This window comes from Oculina patagonica, chromosome 5, assembly GCF_052425735.1.
Source record: "Oculina patagonica isolate OP01 chromosome 5, crgOcupat, whole genome shotgun sequence".
Taxonomy (NCBI): domain Eukaryota; kingdom Metazoa; phylum Cnidaria; class Anthozoa; order Scleractinia; family Oculinidae; genus Oculina; species Oculina patagonica.
The window spans coordinates 20955759-20974130 of NC_135762.1; the positions used below are offsets into that span (position 1 = coordinate 20955759).

Sequence of the window (18372 nt, forward strand, 5' to 3'; positions counted from 1 at the left end):
CTTGAGACCTCTGAGGGCTCAGCTGTGACCGAGCATGGGAAGACTTCCTAGCAGTGCCCCTGGGCTCTCTCAAATCCACAGGAGGAAGGGAGGGGAGGGCTAAGAGAGTTGCTGGCCCCAGGCAGTTCCTGGGGCCTTGTTTTCTTAAATCAGGACAGATATAATCTTTAATCTATACACCACTCAAAGCAATATATCATGTGCCCACTGGCCGAGTAAATCTGAACACATGCTGACGAGGCCAGAGGGACATAAAAAGAAGGCCGAAAGGGTGTATATATCCTCTTTATTCGCTCTATAAAGGAGAATATAATTTCGATTTCTCGTAATCGATCAGTGAAATGCCTTTCTTCTTCAGGGCCTTACAAGTAATGACTCTGGGTAAACAAGGACGTTGCCTTTCGAAATATTGGCTTCGCTGACGGTTTCTATTTGTAATAGTCATTGGACTGAGAGGAGTATAATTCTGACAATTCTGGGAGTAATATCGGGCAAATAATTTCTAAAATCTACCGGGGGGGGGGGGGAGAGATTTGAAATGACAAGCGCGATTACGCGACAAATACCTTAAGGCTACTAAATTTATCGAGATGAACAAAAATCGCTAAATTTAGTGCTCGCTAAAATTTGTCTCGGTTAAATTTAAGGGTTTTTTTTTTATTTTTATTTTTTTTTATATAATTTTTTTAAAAAATTTTTTTTTTTGTTTTTTAAAAAATTTTTTTTTTTTTTTTTTTTTTTCTTAAAAAATTATCCTTTAAGTACTCCCCTCCTACACCAAAGGGAAACAAAATTAACGGTAGTCGATTTGAATTTTTTTTTAAAAAAATAGATGCCGGTAGCTTTGTGCTTTCTGGCAATGGAAATGTTTGTTCAATTTCAAGTGAGTTTGTTCTTTAAATGTACATTTATTTCCATCTTAGATATATGTTCATTACAAACTGGTTTACACGATATCACTTACATGTACTTCTAAAATTTTTCGGAAAATCGCTAAAGTAAATAGTCGTCAAAATCTTGCTCTGAAAAAATCGCTAAAATTAGTATTACAATACAAGGGGCAATGAGAATAATTGGCGATGAAAATAAAAATACGTATTAGTTTATCGAGTTCATTTGAATAGTCAGTCACACACTAGAGATTTATTTATCAAGTAGCCAATCAGAAGCGCGATCTACGTGTCCTGATATCCTACGATAGTCAAGTCACTGACTCTGATAATCGCCACCATATCAGTGGTCACTTTGGAGTAAAGAAGTGTTACTGTACGATGAATTGAAAAGAGGTTTTAGCCAATAAAACAGAACTTCAGTAATTTAAGATTTAGCGGTGTTTAGCGGTCGTAAAAAGAGAGAAACTTTCCCGCCAAACAAACTGAGCGCCCTCGCCAATTGCGCGAGTTTGCCGATGAGTAAGACACAGACTGAAAAAATGGAGTCGGAATTTCCATTTTCGCTTTGATTGATTAGAGAATGAAACTCTAAACAAACGAGTGGAAAAAAAGGCAGAAGAAGAGCTTGGTTAAAGTGTTGAAGACCAATTCAACACAATGCAGTACGTACCTTGCAAGCACGGCGTCAACAGAGCGATAAATATTACCGGATTTTGGCTGAATTTGGGTACGGACCTAATCGTACCTTTGGTACGCTTCGGGGACAGGCGAGGGTCTCGCCATGGTTCGGGCGAGACGCAGTCGAGCCATCGAACCGGCGAAACCAAACTCGCCTGATATGCCGCCGAAGCGTACCAAAAGGTACGTTTAGGCATAAGAACCACTTGTACAACATATTAAACAGTACAAAAGTACTGCTCAATAGCATTCATTTGATTGGTCACACACGAGGGTTTCAGTTACTGACTAAAAATTAAGGACCACCGACATAAACCAACGTTGGTTTGACTTATTGATGTTCCTCCTGCACTTGAACATTTCAATGGCCTCTTATGGTTGCTAGGCAACGTCTTATTCTCTTTGCACCAAGCTGACGCGAGAGTTCTCGGGTAGTGTTCGTATTGTTTCGGGTCGGTCATCACGAGTCGGAAACTGTTAAACAGGCGAAGTACAATTTAGTTCACTAGACTAGATAAATAAATGATCGTAGATCGCTATAGCGGGGTAACATTATATCTGATACAGTGTTTGTAAGAAGTGGTGACGCGCCTCAGAACAGGAATCCAAAAGCTTGTTAGGTCTGCAATGAAAAACAATAACTCATCTAAAGTTTCCAAAATCACTCTAACTAATATATCAATTAACGCAAATAACGCAATGAACTAATCGGAATCTTTATTTGGGGAGGTAACAAATAAAATGGAACAGGGAATGGAACTTCAATTTATCTGTTCAACTATGAAACGTCAAACAGAAAACAAACTCTAACAACTCTCACGAAACACATTTTAAAGGTCAAACGAAAATCGCCCTTAGAGCAGTTTTCAATTGAGTGTCGAAACAAACCAAAGTAATTACTCTGGCCAATCAAAGGACACAGACATCCAGAACCAATCACCGAAGCAAAACAGAGGGCACGAAGCGCGGGAAAAGGCGAGAGCAGTCACGATTGGTTTGGTTACTCCTGATTGACTGAGAAAGGGGGGAGATAAGCCAATCGCTAAGCGAGAGCAAAACCAAAGCAAACGCATTTACTTTCGACACTCAAGTGAAAACCGCTCTATGCATGTATAGTTGCAGTTAGACGACTGGAACAAACACACAAACGTTAACCACTCAAGCAACATTCTGACTCCGAAAACAACATTGAAACAAACATTTGTCCAAAAGATCATACCCTGTTCCAGGCGTTTAGTTCATTAGGGAGCAGTGCCATGAACTGCGAGTGAAAAAATTTATTAGGGTTCATTGCCAGGAGGCGAGCACCTCGTCTTTTTTTACTAGCTATTCTTCTAGCTGCTCCCCAACTAACAGAACGCCTGGAACAGGCTAAGAAAATAACAACACTTACTTTGAAATAAAAGCGACGAAGAATGATTTAAGGTGTCTCGGGAAATAAGGCTGCTTGGCAGCATAATTTAAAGCCTGTAGAGGACCAGAAATATCTTTAGCGTGCTCAACCTTTTCCTCGCCCTGCAAACACAAACAAAAATATTTTTTCTTTATTAAAAGCAAACATATATCTAAAATCCATTTCAACAGTCCCTGTGTGAGAATTCAACCCTTTTTAAAGACCTTAGAAATCTATGTGAGTAGCCCGCCTCCAAGCTCTCCGCTCGGGAAAAAAAAAAGAACTTTTGGGGGATCCGTGGCTCCCTCTCTGTTCCTCTACCCCTCCCCACACCTGGTCTGGGGTTTGATGAGCAAAGTGATTGCTTCAAGAAACTCACGCAAACGATTGTTAACCAAAGCCAGGCTTGAAATGGTTTGCGCAAATTTTCCCACGCTAAAACAACCGTTACATGTTTTCCCGCGCATGGCACCGTTTCTATGTTTTTCCCCGGTTGGAATCGGTTAGTTTTCCCGCGCTTGGAACCCGTTACGTGTTTTCCCCGCGCTTGGCAGCCGTTACATGTTTTTACGCGCTTGGAACCCATTACATGTTTTCCCGCGCTCGGAACCTGTTACTTGTTTTCCCGCGCTTGGAATCCGTTACGATTTTTTCCCGCGCTTGGCACCCGTTACGTGTTTGTCCGCGCTTAGAACTCGTTACCGTTACATGTTTTCCCGCGCTTGTCGTCGACCAAATGTTTTGCATCGACTTCTAAGGGTTTTCTAAACTGTCCAATGAAAGTTAACAACACGTTGAAAGAGTTCATTTATGTTCTCAAACAGCTGGGTTTTAGTACCTTGAGAAGTCCCATGTGAATTAACAGGGAAGATATTAGTCCTTCTTCTTTGCAGTCTGCTGATTCGAGGGCTGGTTTCAAAATAGTGTCTGAAATAAGATTGTACAAAAGTCACTACAGTGTTACCATCCGAAGCTGATAACTTCGAGAACTGAATTGGCCCACAGTTACTGTGACCAAATGTGCGAAAACCGTAGATAAATAGACAGATAAATAAATAGAAACATTGAACATTACCTGCACATTCGATGAGTGCATCTTTATCATCTTTGAGTGCGACGCAGACCTGACGAAAAAAATGCCGTAAAAATGTTAGTGATACGTTTAATCTCGAGCCTTTATCTTTTATTCAAAATCTGCTAAGTAACTCAACATTTGAAGGTACGTATTCGTAAGACAATCAATTTAAAGTTTGGGTTGAAAGCACAAAGAATGCGAAGCAGTTCTCCACTACAGAAACTCTTGATGTTCAGGGCAAAAGCAAGATGGCATCTATAGTTGACTTGAATGATCTTTGAAGTCAGCGAAAAATAAGTGCTCCATATTAACCTAAAACGTTCGAAACAAACATGATCTACAGAGAAGCCGAGAAAACATCGTGAATCGTAATGTTACATCAGTGATATACTATTTTTTCTGTTGCCGCCATTTTGACCTTTTCGCGCACTTGCTTCAGAAGCACTCGAGCAACTGTGTTACTTAGTAGAATACAGAAGAAAGTTTCTTGATACTCACCGATACAAAGCACTTTGCAATTTTATTAGTATCTTGTAAGTCATCCTGTTAAAACAAGAAGCATAGAACGACAGCTACAATAAGGGACACTACTTCAAATAACGTACGAAACTAAAAAACCAAAATGTTCAGATAACGGGGCTTAAAATTTATCATGCCTTGAATTGTCTTGCGATTTTAGACAAACATTTTATATTCAACATCCCGTAAAGAAAAACAAACTAGTTTTCGATTTAGGTTGAACATGTTCTTGAATTGCTTAAAGAAAGACACGTCCTGTTTATACTTATTTTCTGTTTAACTATTTAAGTGATTTCTTTGAGGTTTTCTGACCACTCGTGTATTGTTTTATTGTACACAAACATTAGAATATTATACGACTCATTAACATATAAAAAACAAGTTACACGAATTCACTCTAAGGTGTAACAAAAAAGGTGATATGTGATGTTTACCCGTGGAATTTTTAATGTGCAAATGAAAAGAAAACAATAGAACAAAAAGATACCGCCTCATTTTTCAACTCCCATCTTTCTATTTATTTGGTAGATGGTGGCAATAAGCAAAGTTGCAAAACCGTAGAGAAGTGTGAAGTTCCACAAATGGCAACTGTTTGGATGGAAAATAAGTTGTGCAAAACTTATGCTGCGAAAACTTTCATGTTCGTTAACGTTTGGGGTTTACTCTGGTGTAAGAACTTGTAAAATTTTTCTTTGTTTTGGGGCTATTGTTTTCCTGCTTTTTATTGTTTCGAGGTTCTTTGTTGTCTTGGTCGTTGTTTGTTCTACGTTACTTGTGAGTTTCACAGGTTTCACAGGCTTTTACGTATGCGATAAAAAAGCCGCCTCCTTTCAGTAACTATTTTTTTACACCATGGAAACTTTGCACCTAAAAACCTTTTTTCTTCAGTTGTCTCAGAAAATATACTGCTGTTTTCAATATATTTTTCTGGGAAAACTGTGATAAACATTGTATCTTGATTTTCAAGCAGTTTAAAAAGAATATAGTTTGCATTCCACCACGAGACATTGTATTTACTGCAAGGATTGCTAATTTAATCTGCTCGTAAACAATGAATAATAACTGAAATTTCATTGTGCAAATTGAAACAAACGGCACTTTGCATCTAATTAGCTATAACAGGCGGAAAAAGTCGTTCCATTTCTGTTTTATCGGAAAACTCTAATAGGATTTTCTTTGGGCTGACCGGCGTTTACGGGAGCTCTAAAACAAAGAAAAAGTCTAAGTCGTAATCTCTGAAAGTGTCCGCGGCCGCTTACGGGAATGTCCGCTTACGAGAATGTAAAAATACAGAGTTTGTATGGGAGTTAAAACGGGGTTTCAGACAAGGCGACCGTAAGTAGGGCTGTCCGCTTACGAGAGTGTCCGTTAAGAGAGCTTCGACTGTAGTTTGTTTCTGATTAGTTGAAAAAAAGCATGTTGGCACTCATTGGTAAACGCGCACTGTCCAAGATTTTTTTTAACCATTATAGAGCTAAGCAAGCAAAGCCTTTTTAAGCAGTAGAAATAAAGAAAATAATTGAAACTGGGTGTTGAAAAAGCTCCACGTATGTTTACTTCTCTTGCCCTTTGAATGAATAAACAAGGCAAGAAATCAATAAACTATCAAATACTATACACACCTTTAAATATTCCTCTAATAACGATCTCCTTTGAGAGGTCGGGATATTCTTGAATTTTTCCAATGATGGCGAGTTGAAAAAATCTTGGACAACCTCCATGCTGACCACCTTTATGAGATAAAAGGTAAAATCACTTTTGATGTTAGAAAGTAGACCCTGGTAACATCAAATAATAAAAGTTAAACCTTTTTAATTCCAGCATAAACAAGGATACCCCAGCAGATTATATATAAGCGCGGCGACTTATCGAGTTGAACGACTTAGAATAAATGAAAATGAAGCCATACGTGTCAGCTTATGTTACCACTGTGTACGATATGTCTATAGAGAGATTTAAAAACACCTTTTACGGCAAATGGTTGACGTTAGCTTGCAATGCCCAATTCCCTCTATGACTATAAGACACGTCTGCAGTGAATCATGGTAATCCGTATGATATTTAGCGTTGCCATGGGCATTGATTCTGCTTACTTTTCCTCGGGTTTTTAAAACAGTCCGCAAACGAGAAACTAAGACGCTGAATTTTGAAGAAAAATATCACCTTCAAATCAACTCCACAAATATTGTTTCAGTGTTTTGGATTTTTTTTTTGGAGCGAGCGGCTATCCGCTCGGGGATTATGAAAGGGACGGGGGAGCCATCTATCTCCTTCCCCCTGCCCCTATCTAATCGCCGCGCAGAAACGCTCGATCGAAAGAGAATGGTTTAAGAAATTTACACGTAACGCTTTCTTACAGTCTGTACACACAGGGGGACAAATTAGGGATCCTATCTAAGGATGCATCCCGTTATACCCATGTGGCGGGCCAATGACTCGTCATAGAACGAATTCCACAATATAACACTTTTTTATCTTTCAATCTTTAATGCTTCATTCACACTTCCTAACTACTGTTATTTTAAATACAATATCACAAATAGATTCATGAAAAGGCAGTCAAACACTAATTCTACTATACAGATGAAACCTTTGAAGACAAGGTATGAAATTTCAAAAAAGACATTCATTATTTATTTCCTCATCAACCACGCGAAGGCGCAAAAGTCGAATACTGAAAATTTTTGAAAATTCGTATTAAATAGCGATTATTCACACAATTTCATTATTTTGCATTTGAAGTGCGCACATTGTCATTACATGGCTTTGAAGCACAATTAAATAAAGATAGCAGTTGAAAATACTTCCCAAGAATAAAGGTCCAATTCTCTTATCTAACTACAATATCGTATCTCTATGTATTAATAATTACAAGTAAAATAATGTGCTAACACACTTTATCATACATATTTTACAGGGTTTTGTGTCATAAAAATTAGCTGTGTTAAATTGAGTGGTTTCCAATTGACTGTTACAAACATGCAACAGACTCTCTAACCAATCAAGGCAAAAGAAATCTGCTGTGCTTTTAACCAATCAGGAACAGGACCAAAACCAATCATGACATCGCTTAGGCCTGTTTTCCCGCACTTCGTGCAAATTGCACGTTTTTCGCGCTTGGCACAAATTGAATGTTTTCCCGCGCTTGGCACAGGTTGAATGTTTTCCCGCGCTTGGCACCAGTTGCATGTTTTTTCATGCTTGGCACCATACTGCATGTTTTGCAGTAATTGGCAATAGCTGCATTTCTCTTTTGCAGCAGTCTGTCATATTGAAACCACTCTACACTGATTCCTATGAATAATTTATCTACAGTAAGGCCTGTACAATTCACTAAAACTCTTACTAATAATAAGAAAGGATGCCTGCATGCTGTGACGTGATGCCTCACTCAAAAGCTTCAACCGACTTTATATTAAATTGATCATTTTTACAAGAAATAAATAAAAATAAAATTCTTCTCAGCAACATAAAATCAATTGGGAAGACTTGCACATCTATTGACTCCTAATCACAAACTCTTTCCGTCTTTATTGGAATCGTCTCTTGGTGAGTTATGTCCCTGTGTAGGGGTGTAATGAGAAAACTGATTAGCGCTGTGCAATTTCTACACCTTTTATTACAAATCACCTGAGACCTTTTTTCATTTTGTTGTTGTCGTTGTTGTTGTTTTGGAGTAAGGTAGGTGGTGTCTTTGCTCGACCACTCACAAAAATTCAAAACGAAATTAGTGTAATTTTGAACAATATTGAAAATGTAATGCTTGGTAGCTTTTAGTAGTTGCCTTTTTTAAAAACACGATATGGATAAAAGCTTACAGCTTGTGGGGTCGTGTAAATTAAGTATTTAAAGTTAAAAATATTTACTTAGGTAGCTTTCAGTTGAGGGGTTACACACTTCGGTAGAACCACCTTATATGGCATACATGCAGTAAGCAGTACCACATGAAAGTACAGCTTAGTAGCTTTAATTTAAATGGTCACACACTCGGGCTTTATCCACAGACGTTAATAGGTTTTGAACCCCTAGGAATGGGTGCTAATTTTCTAAGATTTTCTCTTAATACTGAATGCATCTGTTAACAATAGTTCAACAAAATTAATGTTTAACTTGGCACTTCTGTGAAAAGACACATGAATATGCACTGTACACATTTTGCAATAAGAAAAACAGACGGAGATTAATCAAGACATAGGAATGGAACTTTTTTTTTCTTTTGCCAGGCCTGGCATCACGTCACATGCAAAACAGCAACACGTTACATGTTAAACAATAATAAAACAAGTCAACACTGTTTGATTTTGCATGGGCTGTCACATGATTTAAAGTTTTAATTCCATTCTAAATGTTCAATTCTTAAAACTAGACATCTTAAAAACCTACCTTAATAAGTTCTTTTTCTACTTCTTCATCGTCGCCCAGCAACGGTGACTGTGGCTTAAGACTGACACCTGTCACACTCAAGTTCAAATTATCTGCAGTGTCTCCATCGTCATCTTCACTGCCCCCGCCCTCCAGCTCCTCCTCCTCATCATCATCATCATCACCTTCTCCCTCGTCGTCACTCATTGAACCCAAAGTATCAAGCCGGCCGTTCGAATCAAGCCAGTTTCTCACTTCTTCAATTCCATCTTCTCCTATGCTATTCCCTGCAAAAAAGGAAAAACAAAGAATTTTATTACTATTTACCGTATTTTCTCGATTAAATGCCAGAGCCCGATAAAATGCTGGCCTTGTATAAACGCCGGGCAGAAACTGCTAATTTTTAAATAAACGCTGGGGGTGTTTGATTGAGGTCCCGTTGTTTATTTGGGGTCGAGCTAACAAGTAAATTATGCATTCTCGTGAAAACATTAAACCACTGCTATGACATACTAGTACAGTATGCTACTTGGTAATATTAATAAATGTTTAAAAGACAAGTCCAGCATAACATATAAACTTGGATGGATGGGGTACAACAACAGATAAGACATAGAGAGACCCAGGGACAGTTTGTCTGGGCGGGATGAAAGGGAAAAATTGTCCCACTTTGACAAACTGTCCCTGGCTCTCGGAGAATGTGTTGTAATAATAAATCAGCCTGAAAAATTGACAGAAAATGCACTTTGTTAATAAATGCTGGACCTGATTAAACACTGGCTTCAATATAAACGCCGGGTCTTCTGAACCAAGTTTGAAATATACAGAGGGGGTGTTTAATATTGAGAAAATACGGTAAGTCTTAACCAATACCACAAGGGTCCCTTCTTTGCCCTTAATGGGGACATGTCACCACTCAAGTGAGGTTTTATAATTCTGCTACCTAGAACAGGGTCAGATACAATGCGAGAAAATGTATCTTTGACAACGTGACTAAAAGTTACCTTTATCATATAGTTTCTTATTGAATGAAGGACAATCCTGTTTATAATCTTTCCCCTGGTTTTTCAGAGTTCTCCTAACAGGAATCAAGCCATGAACTTTTGCATACCAATTGGTAACTTCGACAGTTACATTCTTCATAATATTATTGTACCTTTGGTAATTCATTGATGTTTGTACATGAATTAACCATTAACTTACATTTCCACAACAGCTAGCAAACCTACCATTTAATTCCAGCTTCTCCAACGTTTCTTTACTTGCCAAAGCCTCAACAATTGCTAATGCTCCCTCCTTGTTGATCTCATCAAAAGAAAGGTTCAGTTCTTTTAAGTTGTTGAGTGCACTGCGTAAACACCCTGCCAATGCTTTTGCTCCCTCTGTTTTTACCAGACAGTCCCCAAAATTAATGACTTCAAGGTTTTTAAGGCTTGGTAACACCTGCAAAAAATAATTCGGTTTTTAACGACAATAAAAGTACATTATCAAGCGGATAGGTTAAGACTACAGCAGGCCAGGGGTCCCATACCACTGGTCAGAGCTTATCCTAGTTTCAGTACGCATAAAGCAACTCAGGGTATTTTTACTCCCCTCTGGGACGCTAGTCCATTGCAGCGTTATTCCCCAGCATTAAATTTGTCAGTACCCATTTATACACCTCGGTGGAGAGAGGCACTGTGAGAGTAAAGCGTCTTGCCCAAGAACACAACACAATGACCCCAGCTAGCACTTAAACCAAGAATGCTTGATCCAGAGTCCAGTGCACTAACCATTAGGTCACCACATCTCCAACATCAAGAAGATAAGTGATGACATTAAGAATTTTTTTAACTAGGCAGGGTTGGAAATTAGCGCTCGCCCGCTCGCCCAGGCGAGTGTGAAAACTCTTGGACGAGTACAAATCACAGAACACTCGCCCAGTTTGGCGAGTACAATTTTCATATCCAGAATATATATTATTCAAAATAAGCGTAACTTTTAACCTTCCACTTTAAAATAATCTACACTGTTCACAAGCCGATAGCCTACCAAGATTTTGAAATCTCCAACAATGACAACTAAGCTGGTTCGCGTTCGTAAACAGTCAAAAATGGCTTCTGCTTGGTTATTGTTACATGATGGACGTAGTTGTACAAAGTAATACCTCTGGTCATAAATACCGTTGACTCATCCTTCGAGCCTCGAACGCTGCAAGACGGCACCGCTGCTTTTACTGTACAATTTCGACACTTAAATTGCAAACTACAGGAATTTGGGAATAGGTATCAATAAAAATGCATTTGAAGTAAGTGTTTGTGTTTTTATTTTGGAGTTAAGATCTATTTTAGGATATTTTTCATTTAAGAAATAGGTTGCAGTCTGTATCGCGATTGACCACCACGGTGACACGCACGCGGTGAACATTTTATAATTCGTTGGGGGAGGGGGACTTATTTTTTACTAAAGGAGACTGGGCGAGTGCAATTCAAAGGTCACTCGCCCAGATGGCGAGTGCTCCGAAATTTTTAGTTTCTAACCCTGACTAGGGGATATTGTCTTTATGTACAAGCAAATTTTCAGAAATAATGTTCAGTTTAAATTATTACAATTACGTGGGAAAAATTACCTTGGCCATGGCTGTCGCTCCTTTTGGGGTGAAGGTGTTGTCATTCAAATTCAAAACCTGTTGACGAAAACATCACTCATTTATAAAAATATTTACATAACTTTCACGTAAAGAAACCATCAGCACTTGGTAAAAGACTTAAATCTCCTGTTATCTAGTCACTCAAAATACCGTCTGTTGGTCTAATGAAGGTTGAAATCCAATAGGCAGGAAAAAAACAGAACCCACAGGGTATTAGGTGATACATATTACTAATTACGTACAATCTCTAAAAGAAACACAAATGTCAACAATATCAATTTAACAATAATTAGATATTGAGTAAATATAAAAAATAAAGGTAGTTGACTCCTGAAGTTAGGACAGCTGTGTCGCCCACCTTAAGGTTTGGATTGGACTTGAATGCATCAGCCAGTGCTGCTACTCCCTCATGGAGGATTCCATTTTGTGGCATTTGAACCTCTTCTAGCGTTCCTATCGTCTATAAAACAAAACCAAAAATAACCACCATAGTAAGAAAGGGTTAACAACTTACTAAATAATTGACTGACGTAATATTAACTCTGATTTGTAATAAAAGATGACAAGATTTACAGTTACATGTAAATTGACAGACTTCTTGGAGTGGTAAGAGAGTTTTGGCCAAAGTTTAGTATCTCATGAATTTAGATCATGTCAGGTACAAAATAGCAGTGCAGTGCAACATCAAACAGTGGGACCAATCCTGGTTGTATCACTGTTCACTTGAATCATAGTTGTGTACATGTAGGTAGGGGATCTCTTGAGAGCATGCAGTTTCATGACTACCATGGTCTTTTTCCCTCAGAACCAGTTTTTACCGCAAGACAACAAAGTTCACACATCCCTCACCTCAAATGCTGCTGCTAATGACTTGGCTCCTGGGTTTTCCAGACGATTTCTTCCTGATATAAATACTTGAAGCTGTAGTGGGGTTCCTGCTTCTGAACTTGTTTTGTGACACTCAATCAAAGCATCTGAAAGAATCTTGAAAAACAAACAGAAAAAATCTTCAGTGAGGATTTGCCTGTAGCTCTCATTAACCCTCAAAGAAGTCAGTCAATTATTTATCAAGTCACTTTTTTTCTGCCTAATTAGAGCACTTACAGTTTGTGATTTTTTTTAGTATTTCGATACCTACTTTCTAAATCCTGGTTAGAGAAATAACTTTATTAAACATCAGTTTGATTGGCAGTTACTGATGATTCATGTTGAAGAAAAGACATCCAAAATAGAGATACACAGAAAGATATTTCAACTAGAGACTGTGAATAATTATTTTTATTACACGACTAAGGCGGTCCGAGGGCCAATAACTGAATCAGCCAATCAGATTACTTCATTTCCGGTCCCGCGAGGGCCGATATTTTCCAAGTATCGGACCGGGTTTTGTCCCGGATGATTCCGCGCTAATTCCAGTGCGATTTAGCGCAAGATTTTTGCAAGATTTTTTCGGAGTTTTTATTGCTTTGAAAATGAAATGACCTTAAACACAGAAATAATTATAACTTCTTTTTAATAGCGCGCGGAAAAGTTTTGCCGCTCATTGTTTTCCAGGACATCTACCGGGTAGCAATTCTCACTACACAAAGTTTCCAGTCGGGTAATAAATCTCTTATTTAACCAAGCTTGCTCGGGACCGTACTGGGCGAATATTGGCCCTCGGTCTTTTTGTGTACGGACCTCGCTGCGCTCGATCTGTACTGTCAAGACCTCGGGCCAATATTCACCCAGTACGGCCCTCGCGCGTGGTTAATAAGATATATATACATGCAAGCCTGCAAATAACAGTCGGACATCAGACACTGGCTGACCATAATTTGTCAATGTCCGATAAAGTTCCAACTGTGGTCGGAGATAATGTCTGGACAACATTTTTTTTTGCTTTCCAGTGCAAACATTAATGTTCTGCATTGAAAACGCATTAAATTAGCAGGTTCACATATAGAGCAGTACTATAATATGATGTCCGACCTCACTTTTGTTTTGTCAGATCAAAATGATAACTTAGTCGGGTGCATGTCCTTTCAAGGTAAAAATTATTTGCAGTCCTGTACTTGATGTAAAATGTAAGCACTTCTGTTGTGTTCTCAAAAGCTTCTGTGTGTGTACAAGTACAATTCAATAATGATGTTGTGGTTCAATTTTACCCTTGATACAATTTGCTATTTTCCTTTTTTCTGGTGTATTGCAATACAAAACAAAGGAAAATACCAGATTACACCCAGGGATGTTGCTAAGGGCCGGCTGCCGGCTAATTTAACCGGCTGAAATAGAACTTAAATCCGGCTGAAATTTCACATGAAAACAAAGGCTTGGGTAAACTTTTAGAGCTGCCAAGGCCAGAAAAGCCAGCTGGGCTTGTTGCTGAGCCGGCTTAGTGTTTTCTTAGCTACATCCCTGTATACCAAGGGTAGAATTGAACCACAACAATGATCTTGGGCAAATTATCTTTTCCCTTATTATTTATTTGGAAGTCGCCTACTTAGCCAACACTTGCACTAAATAATCATGCCAAGAGAGAGGTATAAGTCACTGACCTTTCCTCCACCCACACCAAGGCCATTGTTATTCAATCTAAGAGTTTTTAACGAGTAACAGGCTTGACTTGTGAGTAGTTTTACACAGGCTTTCACTCCATCAGGACCAAATGCATTGTCACTAAGATCCAGCTCAACAAGTTTTGCATTTGCTGCGATAACACCATCACTCAAATGTCCCTAGAAAGAAAACAGGACTTGCATAAATTATGTAAATAAAGAAATTCTCCTGTGTGCGATGTAAAACAATGCATGAATTACACTGAAAATGACAACTTATCCGTTCTTAACATACCAGTGCCAGTGGAATTTCAGACCTCAATCTTCCAGTAAATATATCACTCCATAATGCTCTCTATGATGAAAAGTAATAGAAAAAGGTAAAATGGTGCATTGATTAATCAGTATACTGGTGTTTACTTGTACAATAAAATTATTATAAAGTAATAATTAATATTAATTAGCATACCCACACTGACCATCTATTGGTAATTGCGCAATCTGATTGGCTACACAGGTGCCGTCTATTGATCGATAGACGGCTCTCAGAGGGCACGCTTAGTTTTTGCTTAATTTTATCAATCAAAACCTTCAATAAAAAAAATTCTAGTGATATTCTGAGTTTAACAGATCAGTCAGTGGGTCATGCTAAAACAATTAGACGGCTCGTTGTTGGTTTCTATTGACTTTGATGCATGTAGTTGGCTCGGGGCAAACTATCAGCTGATAGAAACATCCAGCTCACCGTCTAATTGTTAATTATTCACCTCAAACTCTGGTTTTGTTGCAAGTGCTCCTCCAATAGCCTCAGCAGCTTCCACACCAATGGTGTTACCTTCTAAGCACAATGCCTGAACATCTTTACTGGCCTTGATGGCATTCACAACCTCTACAGCTGTAACATAAGAAAATGTAGCATTAAAAAAACATGCCGAGTCAAGAGGAGCATGGATATACAAGTGTGTTTCACAAACCTTAAGGTGCCACTACTTGAACTGGGCCACTTACAAGAAAATTGAACAGAATGTTAATCGAGAACAGTGGAAGGCTATTTTTGTTATAGACAGACCAATGCTGTTGAGGCATTCAGGGATGTCGCTAAGGGCCGGCTGCCGGCTAATTTCACCGGCTGAAAGAGAACTAAAATCCCACTAAAATTTCACAAGAAAACAAAGACTTAGGTAAACTTAGCTGCCAACAGAAACTTTAGCCAGCTGGGCTTGTTGATTAGCCAGCAAAGTGATTTCTTAGCTACATGCCTGGGCATTCAAACAACAGTTCTACTACAGCCAAATGGAAGAATTTAATAACGGTCTGCTTTACTTGTTTTTCCCACTGTGTGTGGGAGGCACCCGGCCTAATGTTCAGTGCACTGCACTCCTGATTAAGTAGTCCAGGTTCGAGCCCTGGGCAGAGTTATCTGTAGTGAATTGCCGTTGTGGATCTAGGGGAGGGGCCGGGGGCACCTTCTTTTTAGGCCAGCCAAATAGAGGCCCGAATGGCCGAGAAGAATTATTTTTTTACTCTGACAGTGCCTCTCTTTATTTAGGAGTATAAATGGGTAACAACCAATTTAATGCTGGGAGTAACCCATGCACTAGCATCCCATCTAGGAGTGAGTAGAAATACTGCTAATCATTCCATGCTACTGAAACAGGGACAAGCTCTGGCCTGATGGGCTACTAGGCTCTAATGCAGACTTCACTGTTTACCCTGCATTTACTTGCTTTTGCATCTATTGAATCCTCTTTACTGTAAACACTCTACAGATACCACCCTTGAAAGCAAATTATTACATTCAAAATTTAGCTGGAAAACTTATTTTGAGATGGCCAAGCTGAAACCCAGCAAGATGTCAATGAAACAACATTTTGGCAGTTGCTAAGCAATTTAGTGACAGGAACTGTGGGCTGATTCAGTTCTTGGAATGAACTGGAATTAACTTCTTTGAATAAACTCAACATAATAAATAACAGTTGATGTAAAAATTTTGCGTCAATTTTTAAGCGATTTCTACCGATTTCGTAATTGAAATGAATCCGCTACAGAAAGGTCGCCTTCCAACATGCAGCAAACATGCATGTAAGCGTATAAATAAATTGTATTACCTTCAGTTTTATAGATTGACTTAAAATTAGCCATGGTACCGCTGTTTTACCGTAAATTTTGGAGACGACGAATTGTAAGGAATTGTAAGGAGTGAACATTAAATTAACTGTAAAATAAAACAAGCTTACCATCATCTGCGGAGTTCAACTTGAAACTTTTTCCTTTGAAACTAACAACGTTGACTTGTTCGACTTTCGTTTTTGCCAATAAATCTGCAACTCCCTGAACGTCATCTTTTGATTCGGCCATCTTGCAAGGCGTTTTTTCTTTCTAAGAAGCAACAACAGGCCGGGCAGGAACAGAAATTTATAAAGAAGTATGTTTTACCATGTGCACTGTGATCTCAACGTTCAATTTCGCCGGTGTTAATGACTCACGAGAGGGGTCTGAGAACTAGCGCATTTGCGCATAGTTTACTTTTTGAGTTGTTGTCACTGCGGGCTCACACAAACCTAACTTTGTCCCCAGGCCGGGGAGCCAGGGCCATCCCTTGGTTTTTCCTCCCAAAAGTAACACCTGTGATTCGAAGCATTCTAATGCGTTTTTACCCTCGTGTTTTGTTTATTCCCGTTTTGTACCTTGGAGTTCTAAATTAACTTCCAGTTTCCAAGATTTACCTTATCTCGTATTTTCATGCGATGATTTGGCGAGGTGGGGGAAGGGAGTAAGACTTGAGCCTTCATATTCTGTGTCGGGGGTGGAAGCGGAATCATTGGACTTTGGATATTCATGATTCCTGTCTTATTTTACCTCGATGATTCATGATTCATTTATAAATTTTATTCAATATTCATGATTCATTTTTCTTTCTTTTCACCCAACTTTCAAAATAACGTGTTACCAGTTTCTGTTGTTTTTCACTTACAGGCTGGTTGCGCATTCCGGTTCCCTGCTAACAGAGTCTCCTTTTCCAAGTGGAGACTCTTCTGGCACGGAAATATGCCAATGTAAAATATTTTCAGTCATCAAATTATTTCTAAATGTTCACTGTGGATAACTAAACATACTTGATCACTGTAAAGTTAGTATTAACGGGATGAAGATGTGAAGCCAAAGGTATAGTCGTGTTTCAACTGCTTTCCTATAGGGGGTCTGGGGGCATGCTCCCCCAGGAAATTTGGAAAATAAGATGCTCAGAAATGCGATTTCAGGCCATTTCTGGAACATATTTGTTAAGAATTTAACAAGCATTCAATATCGATGGAAGCATTCATTTATTATTCATGATTCTTCTGGCCATCTCCGTTATTCATGATTCCCAAGTTTTAAACACAAAGATTCATGATTCCTACCAATTTACAGCTATGATTCATGATTCATGATTCCGTCATGATTCCGCTTCCACCCCCGATTCTGTGCAGCAAAAACCTAAGGGTGTCGGAAAACGTGTTTCTCAGCAGTGTAAAAAGTGAAGGGCACAAATTTTTCTAATTTGCGCGTTTTTTAAGATCTTCAAATAATCACGAAATTTAATACGCGCGAAAAAAAAACATTGCGCGAAATTTAAACCATCGAAAAATACCGTATTTATTCGATTAAGCCGCCTGGGCGCTTATTAAATTTTTGGACCTTGCGAGTGGGCGCTTATTCGAGGCTGGGCGCTTATTGAATTTTCGCCATTTCTCACAAGGGGTAAGTTTATTTTACAACAAAACAAAGAATTCAGCTTACACATCGTCTAAAACCTCTTTAGTACAGTCACCAACTGTCCGTTTGCAGGCTTCTTTACATTGAGCCAGACCTTTTTTTCTTTCAGTAGTTCCCTCATCTTTGACGACGGATCCATAAAACATCTACAAAACAGCCAAATTTAATACACTTTTGCTCTAATTTTTCTTGCGATCGCGAAAATTATTACTCGCGAAATAAGGCTCTCGATTTTTCGCGGTAAGGACGTTGTTACAGCCCACAACTAGTCCAAGCGTTACCAACAACAGCCCATGCATACACCTTACGTTGGGTCGCCGGTCACATCGCTCCATTGTTAGTTCGCTCCCATGTCAGATCGCTCCCAACCGAAGTCAGATCGCTCCATCAAAAAAAGTCCGATCGCTCCCAACAAAAGTCAGGTCGCTCCATGTAATAATACTGTAAAGTTTAACGAATTTCAGTTTAACAGTGTTGAATACAGTCGAAGCTCACACTCTCGTAAGCGGACAGCTCTACTTACGGCCGCC

General features: G+C 38.9%; 1 protein-coding gene across 3 annotated transcripts; it reads right to left on the minus strand.

Moving 5' to 3' along the window:
• Nucleotides 1-901: 901 nt before the first annotated feature.
• Nucleotides 902-16789, minus strand: LOC144653215 (ran GTPase-activating protein 1-like). 3 transcript variants are annotated; one of them, XR_013570703.1, is made up of 16 exons: nucleotides 16324-16789; nucleotides 14854-14981; nucleotides 14382-14441; nucleotides 14087-14266; nucleotides 12399-12533; nucleotides 11908-12009; nucleotides 11529-11585; nucleotides 10150-10363; nucleotides 8942-9207; nucleotides 6181-6288; nucleotides 4538-4582; nucleotides 4040-4088; nucleotides 3803-3891; nucleotides 2965-3086; nucleotides 1778-2193; nucleotides 902-1175 (listed from the first exon to the last, which is right to left on the minus strand). XR_013570703.1 is itself a non-coding variant. In XM_078513157.1 (15 exons), exons 1-15 carry the CDS (start codon nucleotides 16442-16444, stop codon nucleotides 2124-2126), a joined length of 1746 nt encoding a protein of 581 aa, XP_078369283.1. In that variant the 5' UTR covers nucleotides 16445-16789; the 3' UTR covers nucleotides 1731-2123. The 3 variants fall into 3 exon arrangements, 1 of the variants encoding a protein (XP_078369283.1); XR_013570704.1 differs by lacking the exon at nucleotides 902-1175 and adding an exon at nucleotides 1623-1638; XM_078513157.1 differs by lacking the exon at nucleotides 902-1175 and having other exon boundaries at nucleotides 1731-2193.
• Between the last annotated feature and the right edge of the window lie 1583 nt (nucleotides 16790-18372).

Excerpts from the sequence above, each read along its gene's own strand:
- LOC144653215 (XM_078513157.1), bottom strand. The coding sequence starts at position 16,444 with ATGGCCGAATCAAAAGATGACGTTCAGGGAGTTGCAGATTTATTGGCA. Across the intron at positions 6,289-8,941 it reads TAGAAAAAGAACTTATTAAG|GTGGTCAGCATGGAGGTTGT; the intron begins GTAGGTTTTTAA and ends TATCTCATAAAG. Across the intron at positions 3,087-3,802 it reads TTCACATGGGACTTCTCAAG|GGCGAGGAAAAGGTTGAGCA; the intron begins GTACTAAAACCC and ends TTGTGTTTGCAG.